The following is a 19,247-nucleotide window of genomic DNA, read 5'->3' as shown; positions in this document are numbered from 1 at the left end:
AAGGGAGCGGGGATTAATAAAAGCGTAGTTTTTCTAAATCCCTTTTCTTTTTAATACCGAAAGGGAAGTCAAAAGGGAACAAACTGTGGGCTGTGCCTCCAGCTGGAGAATTTCCCTCGGCAGCTGAGGAAAGTCCTCTAAAAATTGTCCGTTTTTAGAGTAGCATCAAGTTGATCTTTAGGCCAGAGTGGTCTTCAGGGATGTGTGCAGGAGGGTTAGTTAATCCTCTGCAATAGACCACTGAAGGAAAAAGCACAAAGCAAGCTGTTTGCTACGCTGCTGTCAATGGCATGGAGAACTTCTTGCCACTAGAAATTAGGATAAGCTTCAGCTCACCTCTCCTTTTCAGTGTTTAAACTGTGTTCTGGTATTAAGTACATTGGTGTTATCGCTGACTTAGGGATTACAGGGAATTACTGATATTCTTAAGCACATAAAGAAGAGGTATGTGCTTTATCAGGCCACAGTTATTAACCCAACTATGCAGTAATTCAAACACAGTTAATGAACTTGGCTGTAATAGTTTTCTTTTGTGACATTGAAGGTTCCTGGATGGCAAACTGCTGGATATCAATAAAGAGTTTCAGCCGTACCTGGGGCAGGGGGGACGCATCCTGGAGATCCGCACCCCAGACGTGGTAGCGAACGTCAAGAAGCAGGCGCAAGCCGTGGGCTACACGGAAGGCGCGTTACTTGCTCTGGCCGTCATAATCATCCTTTGCTGTATGCCAGCTATTTTAATAGTGATGGTCAGCTACAGACAGTAAGTACTCCTCCTCCTTTTTGTGGTAGCAACGTTGTAGTAGGGATGCTACATTTTGTAGCAGAACTGCTTTGAACACTGTCCTTCATTGCAGGGAAATTATTATACAGGGAAATATTTTTATTTCCCTCTCACCACAAGAGTTGGTCGATGCTTGATGTGGGCTGTGCGTGAAAAGAGAAAATGCACGGGAAGCGCATCTTGCTATACTTTCTAAAGTTGTGGGTGCACTAACTGTTTCAGAATATGTGCCAAAACACAAGATCAAAAGCCAGATGTTTGAAACGCAAGTGTAGATTCAGAGCTGAATTCCATGCCAAAAAAAAAAAAAAAAAAAAAAGGAAAAAAGGTGCTGTTTCAGTAAATGAGTCAAAAATCAAATCGTGTAGCTCGGGCAAAATAAGAGGACTCAACGTTTTTTTTGTTTAAACCCTAAAATACACACAGTTGTATTTTTTCCTGAGCTGTACGTGTCTTAATTGCAAATGTTTCATGAAGAATGGATTTTGTGCCATTTTAGCGCTATCTAAAGCAGCATACACCAGAGAGAACCTTCTTGGTATTTCCACTCACCTCGCATAGACTCAAGAGGTTTAAGTAATCGGGCTAATAGACTAATTAAAGGATCAACATCCCTAGCAAGTTCCTCTCAACTAAGCCTTCTCAGGTCCACTCATATTTAAAATCAATGCATTTGGAATTAAAGGCTGTATTCCTGGAAGGAAGACATTTCTGAATTTCTTCTCATGAAAGATTTCTAATTCCACGTGCATGCTCTGAGCACTCAAAAAATTACCAAGCATTACAAAATCAAAATATAAACAGTTCTGTGCATCTTCCCTAGTGAATGACTATAGCCAACTTCTGTATATGTCGGTCTGTACCTCCATATCTTTCTATCTTCATTTTGAAATTGGTGAACTAGCTGGAATATAATATGCCCTCATCATGGACAACCTCTGCTCCACAGGACCATGTAGGAGGGAGTCCCCATAGCCCTGCTGGATTGTTTGTTTGTTTGTTTTTCTTCTCCATTTGTTTTGTTTCTATGAAAAACGCTTTGGCATCTGCTCCCTTCACTGTGTTGAGGGCAATGAAGTGTCAGTGCCTCTGCAGACTCCTGCTGCAGTGTTGCATCAGTCTGTGGGAGGAGAGGGCACGGAAGAGCTGATATACGTGTATTACAGTAAAGCCATTGCAATCTGAATGCTGCAATAGATGTGGTACGATACGCCAGGTGAGATTTTAACTGTGCGTTTTTCCTTTCTGCGCTGCAGTTAGGAGGTAGCAAAGCACTGTGTTAGTCGTCATTTAAAAAGCATACCCTACATAAAAAACAGCAGCCTGTCTGAGAGCGCTTTCCTTAGTGACAGCAGAAAAACAGCCAAGGATAGCCATTTCTTGATGGTTACTGCACGTTCTTTGGATTAGATTTACATCCCAGTTTTTCCAAACAATTTGGGTCAAAAGAGAAAGTCCCTTTAAAGGAGTTTGAAAGAGCTTGACAAACCTCTGCGCCATTGGGATGGCAGTGCATCTCAAAGCTGCTTTACTTCTCCCAAAATTGTATCTAAAATTTGCTTCCAGTGAAACGCTACTGAACCAGTTCAGCCTACAGTTAGTTGGTTGTTGTTGTTGTTACCTGAATTGCCTGGTTCTTTAAGAAATCTAATAGCGCTATTTTTTCCTTGACATGTTAGGTTATCAAAAGATTATCAATGTCTTTAAAGAGCTCTAAGGAATCTGCCTAGCTTCATTTCAACAAAAAAATCACATTTTTGTTGTCTAGAGGTGTGACTTGGAGTTGGATTTTTAGCAGAGCAATGTCAATAAACTACACTTTTATGAAAAATGTATCACTGAAGAGTGCCAAAGAAAGTAAAGGGAATTTTAGCGTTAATATCGACATCAAAAGCTATCCTGAGCCATGTGGTTTGGTTTTGCATTACAGCTTTTTTTCTCCTTTTCAAAAGGAATTTCAGTATCTTTCCTGATAACATTCTGGCGAAGTAGGTGCTCCAGTCTGCCACTGAGTGTAGAGATTATAGCGGGATAAATGTAACTGTTGTACTCGCGGCACATATAATGGAAATGTTAAGATTTTCTCCCTGTTAAAACTTTTTATGTGCAGTCGGTCCATTTCTCAGTGCTTTCCAGATCAGCCATCGGCTTACTACATTTTGTAAAAATAGTATTACTGAAAAGAAAACTCATTTAATTTATAAAATGATCACTGTCAAAGTGCAGCTCAGTGCCTACATTTGTGACTTGTAAACAAGCCAGAAATGGTCATTATTTTTTTCTGTTAAATAGTGTCTTAGAAATACACTATCCGGTACAACCCCATAAGGTGTAGCTATAAATAATATACCATTTACTAATGACAAAAGACGGGTATCTTCTAAATAGCAACCAAATGTAATGCTCCTTCACTATTGAAGATGTTTTCTATAGCATTCCTGAAACATGTTAAAAAGTTATAAAAATGCATCCCTAGTAGTGCAGCTGTTGAAGCAATATCATGAGTTATATGCACGTTTTCATGTCTTACTCTTCCCTTGTGGGTGCGTGGCAGGGAGTTGTTTTCTGTAAGCCCAAAGCAGTTTTCCCCACTGTAATTCATGTTTATGCTGACTGCAAAATTGTTTCAAGAGTATCACAAATAGCAGCTAAACACTGTTCAGCTCTGGAGATTACGATTCTTCAAACATGTCATTAATTCTGTAATTTTGTGTGTGGAATAATTAAGTAGCATCTAGTTTCTTACTTGTGTTAGGTTCGCTGTTTAGGACAATTGTTGCAAACAGAATTCATTTAACCTTCCTTTTTATCTCTTTATCTTTTTTTGCATAACAAAACAGATTCAAAGAGTAAGTACTTATTTTCAGCTTTGTTTCTACCAGCTTGCATAGGAATACTGACAGCCTACCAGTCTTTATTTTGAAGAAGAAGGGGTACTTGACATTCAGTAAGAGTCACTTCCTATGCTCCGGCTTGTTCCTGACCGCTGTGTATGGCGAGCTTAAAAGTTACTTATGCGGCTACTCGGTGTATTTTATTATTGCGTGCTAGCACACACTGTCGTTCAGGACATCGCGTGTTTCCTGCAGAGAAAAAAAGTAAATATTTCCATGCACGTGGGATTGCTGAAGCAAGCAAGTGCACGTCAGGCTAGAGTGCATAGAGAGACTTCCCCAGGAAGGAGTGGGTATTGACCGCCCTCAAAACCAAAGCGAGGTCGATCAGTCATGTCACCTCAGCGGCGCTCCCCCAGCTACATACATGAGGGACCGCGGGCTTTGTTTTCTAGATAGAAAATAGAAATTTGTTTCATGGTGAAAATAATTTTTTCAGGAAAACTGTTCATTGAGGCGGAAATTTCCCAACTCTAATGCAAAAGGAGTTGCAAGTGATAACTTAAACTTTGCCAGAGACTTTTTTTGTGTTTAAAATTACAGTTTCTTGGCACTTGAATGAAGCACTTGACCAAAGAGCTTACTCTCTCCACTGTTCGTCTTGGGCAGCCAGAACAGATAAACCTCCTAATGAGAGCAGTGTCAAAGCTAGCACATACGTTATTTCCTGGCACATACCTGCTGTGGCAGTGATGTAGTGCTGGTCAGGAGGTTTCTGTCCAGGGCGGGCTCTGGGATTCTGCCAAGGGAGAACAAATAACAGAGAGCTGAAAAAGCCAGGAAAAGGTTATCATGTTATTACTTTTCTTTGAAGAAGACAAAACGCAGGGATGTCTTGAAAACTGCAGGAAAAACCATAGAAAACTTTACATCTCAGCTTACGTTAGGGTATAGAGTGTTTCTAATGAGTATTTCTCCTTCCCCACGTGGCTTACCAAAGGCGACAGGCTGAATGCGCAAAGACTGCGAGGATCCAGATGGCTTTACCGGCAGGCAAACCAGCAAGCACCACTGCCAATAACCTCTATGAAGAGCTTGGCGACAGCACCATGTAAGTATTCCTTGTCCTACGTCAATAAAATTGTTAGTGACCGAAGCCATGATTCACTTTCCAGGGATATCGCTTCATGCAGTCCAAGTCAAAAAGCGTTTTCTTCGTGAAGGGGTCTTTCCCCAGCTGCTTGGGGTTCTCACACGCCCAGAGAAATAAATAGAGGGACTCTGTAAGGAGAGAAAAAACAATTTAACCTGCTAAAGAGGTTTTCTTGTAGCGGATGGGGGAATCTTTAACAGGTTTTAAGTTGGCAAAAAAGCAGCTTATAACCAGATGGTTTTTTCTAGAGCAAGAGCCTGCAGTAGGCCATTGCGACCAGGGTGAGCCAGGGCCGGGTTCCTTCAGTGCCTTTGCAAATCCAGGCCAGCATGCCACGTTTTTCAAAGCTGTTGGCTAAACACATCTGATGAAATCGCTGCCCCAAAGTCCCCATTTGCTGTAGGAAGAAATGCTCCATTGGGTAAAGTGCGGTTTTTTGTTCTAAATTTTGTAACTGTTTGAACATTGAAATTAAAGATAAAGGAACTATCAAAATAAAGAAACCACTGGCAGTTCAATGAATATATTTTTTTACCTATTATATGTTCGTAAAATAATAGCAGTGCAAAGATGCCCACATTTTCATGCTTCTGTAAATCTGAAGCTTATGGACTCCAACAACAATTTAATTCTCAGTATGAGAATATTACAGCGGAGAATAGGCAATTAGTATTTCTATTATACTGGGGAGTTTTGTTGATAAGCTTGCCACACTTACTGGTCTATGTTTTTATTTTAAAACCAAGTAACGCTGAAGAGCATGGCAATAATAATATCTTTGGAGGCAGGTAGAGAGAGAGCTGCTGGTGGTGGTGTTGAGGATTGCCCACCTTCTGCTCTGTTTTCAACCCTTAATTGTTTTGCTCAGAAAGTTGAAATTTTACAGATGCTGAGATTGAGTTTATAAAATACTAAAGAGGCATGACAGAGCGTATCACTGCTGCGTTAACTCTTGGCCGTCTGAGCGCAGCCTCCATGTTTGAAATAATTCCAGAGCTTGAGCTTTTCTGGGTAAATAGAGGAGCTATAGTTGAAGCGAGAATAGCTTCTCCTGACTGCTGAATTTCCTCCCATGCCTTTTGCCTTTGTGAAGTGTTACTGCTGGGGCAGGAAGGGAGGAAAAAGGTATGTTTGACAGTAGCATACAGGCGCATTTTTGAATGGGAGCACTTCTGCTTGTGAACCACATGAGATCACGTCTGTACACACTACACATGCAGTCAGGTGCCCTGCTGGAAAACATTCCTGTTTCTTTTGAGTTTAACTAAATTTCTACTGACATTAATGACTCACTTCTACTAATTTTACTGGCAGTGACATAAAGCTGATTATCTGTGGGAACTGGATATCCCAGTGGATGAATCTGTGTTTTGTACTGGTGAATACCTTATGCTAAACCCAGAACAAGCCTCGTTTTGCTGGGTGTTTAACTGCAAAGATTTTTTTTATGTTTTAGTACTGCAACAGACAGGTGCAAATTTACAGATTTGAAATACTGAGTTTGAGGCTTAGATTTCTGTTCAATTTGACTAAAAATAATTTTCATTGCACCAAAAAAGATGTAAAATGTTTGGAATATTTTTCTCTCAGATGTCTTTGCATACAGCTAAGATAAACACATATCCATCACGCTAAGGAACTGATTAAACATAAACTAGTAAAAATTCTTACAAAATAAATTAATATCCTTAGGATGTTAAAGAAAATAACATGCTTCGATAAAAATAATTACGAATTATCTTTTTTTTTTCCTGTCAAATATTTGCTTTCAAGGCACTGGTATACCTCGGGAAATTACTCTTTGGGAAATACCTTTTATTAAGTTTTTTCATGAATTTTTGTAGAGTATTTCCTGTCTTCAGTTATCCTAAGACAGTCATCTTTCATTTGCAGTGCTGCCTTGTGTCTTGTTTTCTTAATTTGGTGTTTATAGCAAATGAAATGGAACTACGCTCTTCAGTTTTAAACCTGCCTTGTCTCATAATTTTCATTTTTCTCTGTCTTTGGATACGTAGGCATCAGTAAGTAATCTCATTTCATTATCTTAATATTTGTAGCTAGTAGAAACGCTAGTTAATTTTCCTTTCAGTAATTCCCATTAAACCTTGCAATCTGAAACTCATATTTTATTTGTCCATTGATCGAGTACAGGAAAGACATTTACTGTGAAGTTTCAATACTTCTATGCTTCTTTATCCTTTTCGTGGAAGTAGAGATGAAGTATGATTGCTGAACTTGAATGGTATTATTTCTAAAGCCAAATAGTTCTACTACCAAAAAAAAACCCAAACAAAACCAACACTGAGTGCATTCACAGAGGTTTGCTCTCAGTTCATGGACTTAACATCTCACAATTGGATGCAAGCAAAATCTTTCTTGTCTGCTATTTACAATCCCTTGCAAGGCAGGTACTTGTTTTTCAATTTACAGAAACGTGCTTCAAACCGGTGAGCTGATGTTTCTCATTGATTAAAATACCTACACATAAACAGAACAAGATTGCAGGATAACCTCATCCTTGAGAGGCGCCATGTGAAGCGAGGAAGGAACTGAGAAGCTTTTGAAATAATCTGTTCCAGTAGTGTAAAGGTTATGTCATCTTGCATGAGCTTTCTACTGAATGGATTCCTTCAAGTTCAGAATCATTTATTTCTCTCGCCTTTAAATAAACTGAGGGTGCTTGACCAACCTCAAAGTATGCTGCTTTAGAATAAAGAATTAGTTTATTATTAGTGTGAAATCACTTATTTTTGATACAGTTATGTTCTGCCCGAAGGCAAGCCTTCGGCGTACTGTTTTTTGGAGAACAGCAGTGCTTGGGGAGAGTTTACTCATTGGTGTAACCCTTCATGGCTTTGCTGGGTGTTATTTGCAAATGGGAGAGCCCTACCTATCCTCTGTGCAGCGATTCTGCTCATCGGTCCTCTCGAGTCCCTGTGACCATTAGGAAGCTGTAGTTTCTCTGCATGGGTGATCTCCCAGTTAAAACAAGACACAAAAGTTAAGAAGCAAATGTGTTTCAGTACTGCATATAGGCCTTCGGGGGACTTTTACATATTAAACAACTTAGAGGCGAAGATTTAATATCTCTTAATTAACTCCTATCCAGTATCTAGTTACTTACATTTCTCTTCCAGTTTTGCCAGGGAATATTTAATCACCAGAGGTCAAATTCCTGTTAATTTAGATTTGGTAATATTTTCTGAGATATGAAAAAACAACACCAAAAAAAGAGGGAACAATCTGAGCAAGAGGTCTAAAACTTCATTTTCTAGCATTCACATAATCATGTAAAACGTCGTTTTTTCCCTATTCCTTTTGTTAATAAAGCCTAACCTTTTTTAATCTAAATTTTAAAGACTACGACTCAAATTTTGTTAGAGATGAGACTTAGAATTTTTAACTTAAAGGTTTTGTGAAAATATTGGACAGCTCTAAGTCACTAAAAGTAGTTTTCTATGGTATTTTTGATTTATGCGTGTGTGTGTAGAAGTCGGTGGTACTCATGCTATACTTTAGCTGCAGTTCCTTAACTGCAGAAAATAGGCAAGTTTTAAGTATGGCATTCAAAATGTGGAGTACCAGCATTAGGCAGAGGTGGTGAAGCTATAAGTGAGTTGTACAGAAGTGGAATGCAATCCTTATACCCCATTTCTACCATAATGTCCCCTTATGCCATCATATTCTCAACATAGTCGGTCTTACAGATAATTTTAATATTTCAGAGAGATTTTTAGAGTAGGTGTCCTTTTTAAGACTGGGTTTTGGTGTGGTTTTTTTCTTTTTTTGCATCCCCATGCTAGACAGCATATCTGTTTAGTTACAATAAATCTGTATATAGCAGCGATGGCAATGCACTTTGATTTGGTCTCGTTGCTGACGAGGGTAATCTTCTCTCTGAAAGGATAAGGGGTTTGTTTTTAGCTCAAGCTGACGTTGGCCAATATCTTAAATTTGTCACAGGGAAATAAGTTTATTTTCAGCCTCAGGTAAGCATTATTTAAAATAGGGCTCTAAGGGCACACTTTTCTAGCTGGCAGTTTGGGGATACTGATTTTAAAATACTGCTTATCTTAAAATCTGCTCAGAAGTTTGGGGTATTAAAAATATTTGAGGAAGGTAGGTTAACGAGGCGCTCAGAGGTGCTAGATGAATTCCAGGAAATGGTGAGACATCCTACTTTTGGGGTAGAAATTCAGTGTAATCGCACTGCAGGGGTTTTTCACTTGGACTAACGTGGTGCAGAGATGAAATTCATACACCGATTGATATTTCTGCGTCAATATGTGTATCGTAAATGTAAGAACCAGTGCCCAGCTTGGCAATTCTTTATGAATCAGTCTCAGAATAATGGTCTGAGTACAACATGCATCTCAGCTGACTGGCCTCAGCTCCCATTGTCTGCCTTGCAGAGACCCTACAGGTCTGCGCTTCAGGTGTGCCCACGTGCACCTCTGACTCCTCCTGGGGCCATGATTTCGGGCTCACCATCGGCTCAGACCATAGTTCTAATTTTGTATGTGACCTATGGCCAGTCCTTAAAAGGCAGTGCAGGCACACTGAAACACTGCCTAACCATACATTTGTTTTATAGAACAGCAGAGTTTTGATGCACAATTATTATAGAATAGGTTTAATGTAAAAATCCCTGTGAATATCCTGTGTTGGCTGCGTGCAGTATGTCACAGTGCCACTGCCGTTAGAACGATGGAGACACAATTTTACATATGTACAGTATACATACCATGATTCCATATTATCTAATAGAGAAACTGTATTCCATAACTACATAGCATTGATGTTTTGTGTCACTGGGGAGATAGGGTACAGTATTGACTGATACTTTTGAAATCTAAGGGGTTTTTTAAGAGGTTAACTTATTTTTGAACTTGCTGAGTAGCTGAAAACTTGCTTTGATTTTTCTTTCTCCTCAAGTCCTTCTCCCCTAAAGAAGATATAAAAGTAAATGTCTTGCCCAGTAGTCTAGTAAATGTGATCTTTCTGTTGGATAGTAGTAGTTTGCTAGAAGTAATTTAATGGCTCTGATTCATATCATGAATCCTTTTTTTCTCTCTCATAAGTATCTATGTCCATGCATGTTTCCTCACATGTGATTATCTTCTTTTCTTTCAAGTCTTTTTCTTCTCTACCATTTCCAACAAAGCAGGGGAAAAAAGTCAGTCTTAGAAGAAGGAGACCGTCAGAGAGTTATAAGCAGCTTTGCTTCCCGTGCTATTGAGGCTCACAAGCAATCTAATATCAATGGATCATTGAACAATAATCTCCCCAAATCTTCAAGTAACATTACTTTTTTATCTGATGAGAACCCATTAACTACTCAAAACCCATTGTATGTGGAAGGTGTTGCTCAAAGTCCCGCCGCTGCTGGGTTTCTACGGAAAAGAAACGATACTCTAGATACTCTTTCTCCTTCCAGACTAGTCTTGAGAGATGCCTCTTTGGGAGGCGGTCACCGTGCGTGGACGGTACCAACTCACGTTGCTAAGAGACACGCGCCTGGTTCTCCTAGTAGGCCGGTTGTCATGGACCCCATTCAGTGGCAACAGGAGAGACTCAAAGCAGAGAATGAAGGAACTGAAAATCAACATAGCAGTGTTGATATTAGCAGTCCACTATTTCAAAAAATAAGTGGCCCCAAGTTAACTGTAAAAGAGAAGGCAAGACAGTTTGAGCAGCAGGCTTTGCAGGAAATGAAGCAAGTGAAATCTCCTGATGTGAAATCCATCCGATCGCCAACACACAGCATCTGTTTCCGAGAAGGAGAGAACGTGCTAGAGCAGTCTTCTAAAAGTGTGGTTGCTTCTCCTTGCCTTCGCTCTTCTCCTCTGTCCTCTCCAACACCTTGTGCTGAAGTAGTTGAACCGGAGGCCTCCGCGGTCCCCTCTGTAATCATCACTCACCACGACTATCCTGAAGAACTTTCTCCTCCACCAACTCGCAAACCAACTCCTCCGTCTTTTAGGATAAAGAAATCAGTTTGCCAAAGTTTTCTAGCTCCTCAGACCAAAGAAGTTATAGCAAGCATTCCAGATCCGCCTAAAATTCCCCCACCCCCACCTCCACTGCTGCCACCTCCACCACCATCTCCATCCCCTCCTCTGTTGCCACCACATCCTCCGCCTCCGCCCACAGTTTCTCTTTCTTCTTCTTCATCTCCTCTTAGCACCCAGCACCTCTCCCCTGCCAAGCATTCGAAATCCCCTGCCAAACAGCCAGCTGTACCACCGCCGGCCACAGTGCCAGAGCCTCCTCCCCGTAGGGAGCTGAAAGGTATTCTTAAAAACATTCAGAATTTAGCGGCGATCGAAAAGTCTGTGGCCAACATGTACAGCCAAATAGACAAAAACCACGTTCTGCCCAAGCACGTTTCTAAGCTCAAACCGGTTGCAACGCCAGAGCTACCAACTCCAGAAGCTGTGGCTGAGCACAACCAGCAGAATGGCAACCTGAGCTGTGTTGTGGAAGAGCTTGAGAAACGCTTTCCATCTCAGTCGACAGCCCTGTAATATTTACGGTTGGATGTTTTCTGCATGTAACGTTTTGATTGAGATGACTCTAATGCAGCACATGGTATCTGCCTCAGACCCTCTAGAAATTCAGACTTTTCCCCTTTCTCTGCTGTATATCACTACTGATTCAGTCCTAATCCCAAAACTGAGAGACATGGTCTTTCCTGTTCGCTCGGCAATTTGTAACGTGTAATAATTCTACAAGTTGTTCTCTCAGAGCTACATCTTACTGGTCTATGATGCTGGTTCTTAGTCTGTTTACCAAAAATTCTTGGGGAAAACCGTCCGTTTTCACCCAAGGACCAGTCATAGATGGCAGAGGGCTTGATACTGCTTTATGTTAAGCAGCCTTCACTGTAGGTAATACCAGTAAGCAGAGTGATTTTTCTGCAGCTGTAATTGGAATCTCTTGCTTTGCCCATAAAACGTACCACCTGGGAGGAATCTTACTGTCAAATATCGGACGTGAAAGAAAGCAAGTACCGGTCATAAGCAGGCTCAGCAATAGTGAGCCGGAGCTATTGCAGTAATGCATCTTCTTCTTCCGTGGGAGATGACGCAGCACTCTGCTATGCTGGCATGCTTTCTTTAAGCTCACGTTTGCATCTCTAAGTCAGAAGGGTTTTCTCTTGATTGTCAGTGAACCTGGCTGTCTTCCCTCCTGTTACCTGTGTTCTGCCTTCCATTGCATTTTTTTTATATCATAACTGCATGTCAGAAGTTTTTATTTTGTAAATTTCTTTAATGTACAAAGCATTTGTTTGTTTTTTATTTTGTATGTGCATGTTGTTGGTGTCTCTCTTTAATTTTCATGCTGGTCTGCCATGAGCTTTACAGCTGAAACATCTCACTTATCTTAAATTGTAATAAAGTCACTCTGATTAGTGTCACCGAGTGAAGATTTTTCAAATACTTGTAAAAATCCATGTAATATGGATTTACTTACTGGCTTTTTTGCTCACAGTCATCTAAATCAGACCTTTACATTAAATAAGGTAAGTAAAAGCAGTTTTGGCATTTCAGTGAATGCTAGTTTGGTTCAACCTGCAGGTTGCCTTTTAGTCTTCTGCCAAAATTCAAAATATTCGTATTAAAAATGACAATTTTAAAAAACATATCGGGAAAGGCAGACACTACGTCATGAAGAAAAACTAAAAACCCAGTTCAGTATCAAATGTTGTCATTCTGAGCAAAAAGCTAATTAATTCTTTATCAGACTATCTAGAGTTACTTAGCATTTCCATGGTGCTTGGCTTTTTTTCTTTTCTCTTTTTTTTTTTTTTTTTTTAAATCTGTAGTTAGGACACGTGTGGATGCTTCAGTCAGAAACTGCTGAAGGTAGTTTCTCTTTCTTTGTCCCAGAGCCAAGCTCCCTGAACTCCATCGCACAAGTTTCACTAATAGATTAGAATTTTTCTTTGCTTAAAACTTTCGTTGGGTTGGACTGTAGTTCCAAGACACATATAGTAGCTAAACGTGTGAGGGGAATGGTTATTGATCATAGCATTTTTGCCGTAACAGAATCTGTATCATTTATGAGATGCACGCATGTAGAATACCTGCCAATGATGCTAAGTTCTCCAAGAGCAGCACTACTGCAGCACCAGCAGCAAATTGTCAAAATTCGGCAGCTATTAGGCAGAGGAACTTTTAAGAGCCAGAATCAGAAGATGGCTTACACATGTACTTGCTTCTGCGCGTCTGCCATGGTCCTGGCATGGAGACAGTGGGACAGTGGAAAGTGTGCAGAGATGAGCATGAGAAATTATTGTGCTATTAACCCTGAAGTGGATCAACCCTTAAGACATAGAATTGAATTGAAGTACCTAAATCCCGCTTTAGAGCTTGTAGACCCACAACAGATGCTTTTGTGAAGTTCATTACCTCACTAATGAAATATTAGATAAATATGACCTAATTTTGTGATGTCTAGTGTCACGCAGCAAAGCTGCAAGCTTTTAGTAATTCACCACATAAATTCCAAAGGTTTGATTGGGCTACAATTACTTGTGGCATTCCTTAAGCAGAAAGAATGGACATCGCACAGGAGCTCCTTTTTAAATATTTAATTTCATCAGTCACAGAAGAGTCTGGGGGGGGTCACGGTAATCAGCTCTTCGCTAATGAGGAACACCTACTTTCTCATTCTGGAAACCTTTATTAAGTTGGAAAGTTTACAAAACCTACTTTCAGTTTGTCTGGAATTTACGTGACCTTTGTTCTCCTGCTGGTTTTTTGAATAGCCTTTGTTAAAAAAATCATTCTATTAGACCCAGAAGGAAACTGTACCAGTAGCGTATATTTTTAACCTAACCCAGAGAAGCTCTGTCCTGTTGAGATGTCTGGATGCTCTGCAGCACTACAAAGTATTGTAACCAATATATTACTTGGTAGGAAGTTGAGCATATATAAGCTTACTGACCCCTCTTCAGGTTGTCTGATTTGGTTCATTAGGGTCAGATGTGACCCTGGATATATCTCTCATCCTTTCGGCAGCAGCTTGATGGGATTGAGTTCTGAGCAGGAGCAGAGATTGCGTCAGTGGAGAGCACTTCTTTGCAAACCCGTTTGCAAAGCTGAAATTGAGCAGTAGCGTATCATTGCTCATCTCCCTTCCGGATTCCTTCTCCTCAGTTCCAGCTATGAGCTGTGGGAAACCTCCGTTTCAAGAGTCAGGGCAAATTGATAAGCAGTTGCCTCCTCTGAGTAGTATCTGTAATATTTGGGGTTTAGGATGCTTTAGCTTTTAATGTGAAAACACCTATAAAGTATGAAATAGCAAATGCCTGCTGGGATGCCAGTAATTGGGGAAGTCGTTGCTTTAGGCAAATCACAGTTCTTTAACCTATGTTAGCAATACAGACCTGTGAAAGGTTGGCACATTTTGTACGTGTAAATTCATTCTTGTTTTAGCTTTCATGTTAAGCACCAGCAGTGTACACTAGCTGTCATATTATTCTACATCATCATAGGCGCTCTGTCCTTGCTTCCTATTTTGCATTGAAGATTTCTCTCTGACTGACTGCAGTGAAGTCTGGCTGATAATGTTTATCCAGAAGCAATTCTTCCCTTGGTGGAGAGCTATAATTCCTTCCCGGAAACAAATGATGTTATTTTGACCTTTGCCTTTTGTCAGAATAGATCCTTGTGCTGTATTGAGTGAATGGGTATTTTTTGTCTTTTGGGGGCTTTTTTTTCTTCTAATCATGGCCACACAAAACTATAAGAGAAGTATAAGCAGCTCTCAAAACACAGCGTGGTGCTACTTTTAAGACAGTTGAATTCCAAATTTAATTAGAATTTCTTATATTATGCTTTTAATCTGCAATATAGTGAGTACTCGAGAGCAATTAAGAGTAATAGGCTTACTTATCCTCTGTGCAACACAAGACCTTCTTTATCTGAAGATTGTTGGAGGTGATATTGGAAACTAAATACAAGTGTTCCTCAAGCGGGCTTTGAAAAGTCACCGATCATCTTTTGATGATAAATCTTCATTTCAGTTGTTCATTAGTTTTATATTGTATGCGCAACAGCATTAATTTAATTCTGATAATCAATTCCGTGTGCTGAATATGAATAGAAAACTTTCTAGATGGTGATATTAAAGAATTAGAAGGACTTCTACTCTGTTCTTTATTGTTTACTCAAGTGTAATTAAAGAATTTCCCTAGATTGCTGTCTGTGTGCTAGGTTAAGCTCAACATAATTTTGAGCATTTACCCTTTTCCTTCTTAAAAAACAAAATAATAAAATCCAGGCCTATCCTTAATAATAATGCTAAGACCTAAATTACCATTCCCTAGTTTCGTCTAAAGCATTTTAATTTTCCGGCACAAAATGTGGAAATAGAGAACTTGATAGACATAAGTGCATTTGTCATGCATGTGAATGGCTCCAAGAAAATGAATTAAAACAACGACAAAAAATTGCCGATAAGATCAAAAGCACAAAGCCTGTGGCAAAATACTCATAGATAGCAAAAATAATTTAACTCCCCCCTGCTGAGTAAATGTTAGGAAATGCATAACTTTAATAATAATGTTGTTACAAGAAATTAGTAATAGAAGCTCTAGGCCAATTTCTAGGGAGTCCCAAGTGGATTCAGAAAGTCCAGAAGTAGAAGAGAAAGTGTTTCACTGCTTAAGCAGATGCATGAAAGAACAGAGTCTCTTTGTAGCTGGTCTATGAGACAGCGGAGAAGGTGACTGGGCAGGACCTCTCTTGGGGGAACTCAAGGAAAGCCAAACACAGCATTCACCCCTTTCCCTTGGCTGAGTTCCATGGGGTGCGCTGGCTCTCTGGCTTTTGGGGATTGGGGATTTCTTCTCATTCATTTGCAACCTAAAGCAAGAAAAGATCGCAAAGATTCACTAGCCTTTCTCATGCAATGATTCCTATGTCCAGAGCAAATCTAAAGAAAAACATATTTTGTATTGTAGATATGTATTTCTTTTCTTGCTAGTAATATTTCTAATTACATTATCTTTTCACCTCTCTCCAGAAAGAATGGCAATATGCATCTTTATATAGTCTCACAGAAGTATACTAATATTTTTTTTTCTTTTTCTGACTTCTAGGCGAGGATATGCACAGCAAGAGGTAAGGCTCTTCCCCAGTTACGGTTAAAACATTGATTACCCTAACATACTTTTCCCATACAGCCTATGTTGTGAAACTCATTGCTACTGGACGTTGTTGAGGCTAGAAATATAAAGCGGTTCAAAAAGTTCCCAAGGCGTGGGTTCACTGGGGGCTAGTAACCGTCATGGCACAAACAGAACCTCCAGGGTAGGAGATTGCTGCTCGACAAACTGCCAAAAGCAGTCTCCCTTGGAATCCCCTCCACGCTTGCTGTATTCTCTTACGGCACGCCTAATCATCTGCCGCTGCCCGCTGTCGTGGGCCCTGTACTGGACTACACAGAGCTTCCCTGCAAGTCAGTGTAGTCTGCTGCTCGTGCAGCAACCTTTTCTCCAGCAATGAATAATATGGCGAGTTTCCTTCAGGAATCTGAATGAACTCATTTAATAATGGGAAAGTTCTCCAAAATACATTTCTATCATAAAGGCTGGTATTTACTGCCGAGAGCTGGATCAGTTTTGCTAATCTTAATGTGGGTGTCTGGAGCCTGCTGCTCCTCATTCAGTAGTGTTTTACAGATTGCAAGCTTTCTGTTGTTCTGCTGTGATTTTTTTCCTCCCTTTGCAGAGCTGATTTCTGTCTCTTAATTCAGACACAGAACTTCCCCATCCCTCGAGGTTTGGTTTTGGCCAAGAAACTTGGCTGAAATAGTGCCGCCAAGTTTTGGGAGGAGCATGGGGACAGTGGTCCTGATTTTCCTGAGTAAATCTGATCCTAATTTACAAAAGAGCAAGTGATGTGCATCGGTCTGTCATTTGCAGAAAACTGGAGCTGCAGCGTAATTAGCAACATGGCTACCAAAAATGACCCATGTTCAGCTGTGACACACCTGAGAGGAGCCATGTTGTCCTGTCGGTCCTCTCCATGCCACCTCCCAGGGTCTTTTCCCTCACGTCAGCATGCTTTTTCTCACTGCATGCCGCATGCAGAAAGAAATCACACATAAGCTGTAGAGAAAACAACTGAGATAATCCTTCACTGCTTTATTGATATTGTGAATTAAAGTGTATTTGTGGTTGCGAGGTACTTAGTTAAAAGCCACAGAAGTATGTAAGTATAGATAGAGAATTAAAGCGATGGTATTGCAGTAGAAGCTTGGATAAGAAAGCAAACCCCTTCAGGTTTTTAATAGCTGAATCAGAGACTGTACTGCAGATTCCTATAGATTTGCTTCCTACCTGTTTTGGATAATTTTTTGTCTGCCATTGTCTCCCTGCTGTCTCCAACATACACCACACAATAGTTCTCGGGCTCTGACAGAAGTTCTTGAGTTAAAGAATTTAGAGAATCACCACCTAAACTGGGAGTTTGATTTTATAGTAGGCAAAAGAAATAGGGGACTGTAAAGTGATTTTACTACATCGGGTGCTTAGCGGTGTTCTTCTCAGAGTAAGGAAGTATCCAGGTGACTGTTGTACAAAAGGCTTTGAAGGATTTCTTTCCAATCTTAACTCGAACACAAATGACCTGCACTTTAATTTTTGCTGTCTAATTAACCCCTTCCTAATTTTCTTTTGTAGCAACAGCAGTTGCTGAGACCTTCTCTTCTCAGACCAGAGGTACAACTATTTTTCATTTCTTAATTATAACTTTTTTAATGGCTTTTACATAATTTCCTAATAAAAACTTGTCTATTTTCCCCCCGACTCTTTTAGATGAAAAGGAAAGTCCTGACATTGTTACCCCATTTGTCTTGTTTTAATTAAATGCCTTAAATTTACTGCATCTTGATATTTTCCCCTTGAGCATCTTTTAGTTGCTCCCATGGACTTCATCACACAGACTGAAAGCTTTCCTAGTTGCGTGTCCAGATTCACAGACAGAATCATTTCTTCGCTGTCCAACCGCCATCTATTTTTTTCAGATGTCAGTCATCTGATAATTGATTACTGTACCTAGAGATGAACTAAGCAGTTGGCCTGCCAAGGTAATGAAAGCATTAGCACACTGCTCCGAAGTGCAAAGGCCGCTCTGGATTATAAACCCAACACTTTCTATTTCAAGTCTTTTAGACCCAATATCGTTTCCAGAATAAGCAATAGAGCACATGTAGCTTTTGTGAGACGTTGGTATCGATGGTATTTTTGTGGTACAGAATGGTGATAGTTTCTGCAGTCATTGTAAGAAATTACAACAAGATGCTCTGACACAACCATAAATTCATTGGACGGGAGAAAAACCTCTCAGAAGCTATGAGATAGAGACGACGTGCAGTCCCTTGCCAAAAGCCATGCCCTGGCGCTCTGTGTCGATACTGCAGTTCAGAGATATTCCACAGAGCAGCCTAATACCAAACAGTGTGTGAAAGGAGCTTAAGGACACACTGGCGCTTTTGTAGGATACAGACAAGTACATAGCTTAGTCCAGTGCTGCTCATGATTGTCGATGGTTGAGAAAACATTAAAAAGAGAGACCTGACAAACACTGTAAGTAAAATAGCCCTAATCTTTCAACACAGCTTTTTCCTTTGAGAGAGGTGCAAGAAGTGACAGCGTATTTGCTCTGAGTACAGTTTACTGAATGAGGTTTTTGTACAGGGTAAGTGAGACAGTGTCCCACACCAGCACAGCGTCTGCATTTAGCTGACTTAAAACAGTGGCTCCCAGGGAATACACCAGGGAAGGGGTCGTTTAAAGCTCCTGTTGGCTTCTCATTATGGTTCTTGACAGTTGAAGATGTTCCTCAAATTATTATTATTTTTTATTTCGCTTGTTTGCACTTTTAAGATACTATTCTTTGCGCCTTTTTCATCAGACATTGCTGTGTATAACTGTTTGCATTCAATCAGTGTTTCTCTTTTGACAGGAGTTAAGTATGGAGTCTGGAATTGATCCAGGGCAGGAGTACTATGGGCAAGATTACTACAGTTATGAGCATGGGTATATTTTCATTTTTCCTATGTATTTCTGAAAATGCTGCTTTTCCAGGCTGGTGATGTTTATTATTACAGCATCTAATCTGGAGACGTTCCTTCACCTTAGGATTACTTTAATCTTTGTGTCCGCGAAGGCGTGTGCTGACAACAAAACCCTTTTTTAAAAGTTAAGGGGGCGTTGTATAACTCCCTGCTTCTTTAGGAATCTAATTATTACACTTGCAGAGTGTGTACCCCATCTATCATGCCGTTTTTGTATTCACTTCTTATTTGCATATTTATGCTGTCTTTGAAATTAATTTCCATCATCTCCTCCCCTTTTGCGGCTCACCAGCCTGAGTTCAGTGACTGATACTTTCTGCTCGCAGTTCCCAGCCAGCGTCTGGCCTTTCACATTTACCTAGAAAAACATCATCCTGCCTTGTTC

General features: G+C 40.2%; 1 protein-coding gene across 1 annotated transcript in view; it reads left to right on the top strand.

Annotated features, from left to right (window-relative positions):
* Window positions 1-19,247, top strand: part of PCDH15 (protocadherin related 15) — a 379,975-nt gene that overhangs the window by 354,821 nt on the left and 5,907 nt on the right. The window contains exons 30-35 of the mRNA XM_059821547.1: window positions 545-763; window positions 3,625-3,633; window positions 4,619-4,729; window positions 15,882-15,903; window positions 17,466-17,504; window positions 18,751-18,824. Coding sequence (XP_059677530.1) covers window positions 545-763; window positions 3,625-3,633; window positions 4,619-4,729; window positions 15,882-15,903; window positions 17,466-17,504; window positions 18,751-18,824 — 474 coding nt within the window. The remainder of the gene's footprint in view (window positions 1-544; window positions 764-3,624; window positions 3,634-4,618; window positions 4,730-15,881; window positions 15,904-17,465; window positions 17,505-18,750; window positions 18,825-19,247) is intronic.

The sequence above is a fragment of the Gavia stellata genome, chromosome 9 (assembly GCF_030936135.1).
Source record: "Gavia stellata isolate bGavSte3 chromosome 9, bGavSte3.hap2, whole genome shotgun sequence".
In the NCBI taxonomy this organism is placed as follows: Eukaryota; Metazoa; Chordata; class Aves; order Gaviiformes; family Gaviidae; genus Gavia; species Gavia stellata.
This window is presented reverse-complemented; position numbering and strand designations above follow the sequence as displayed.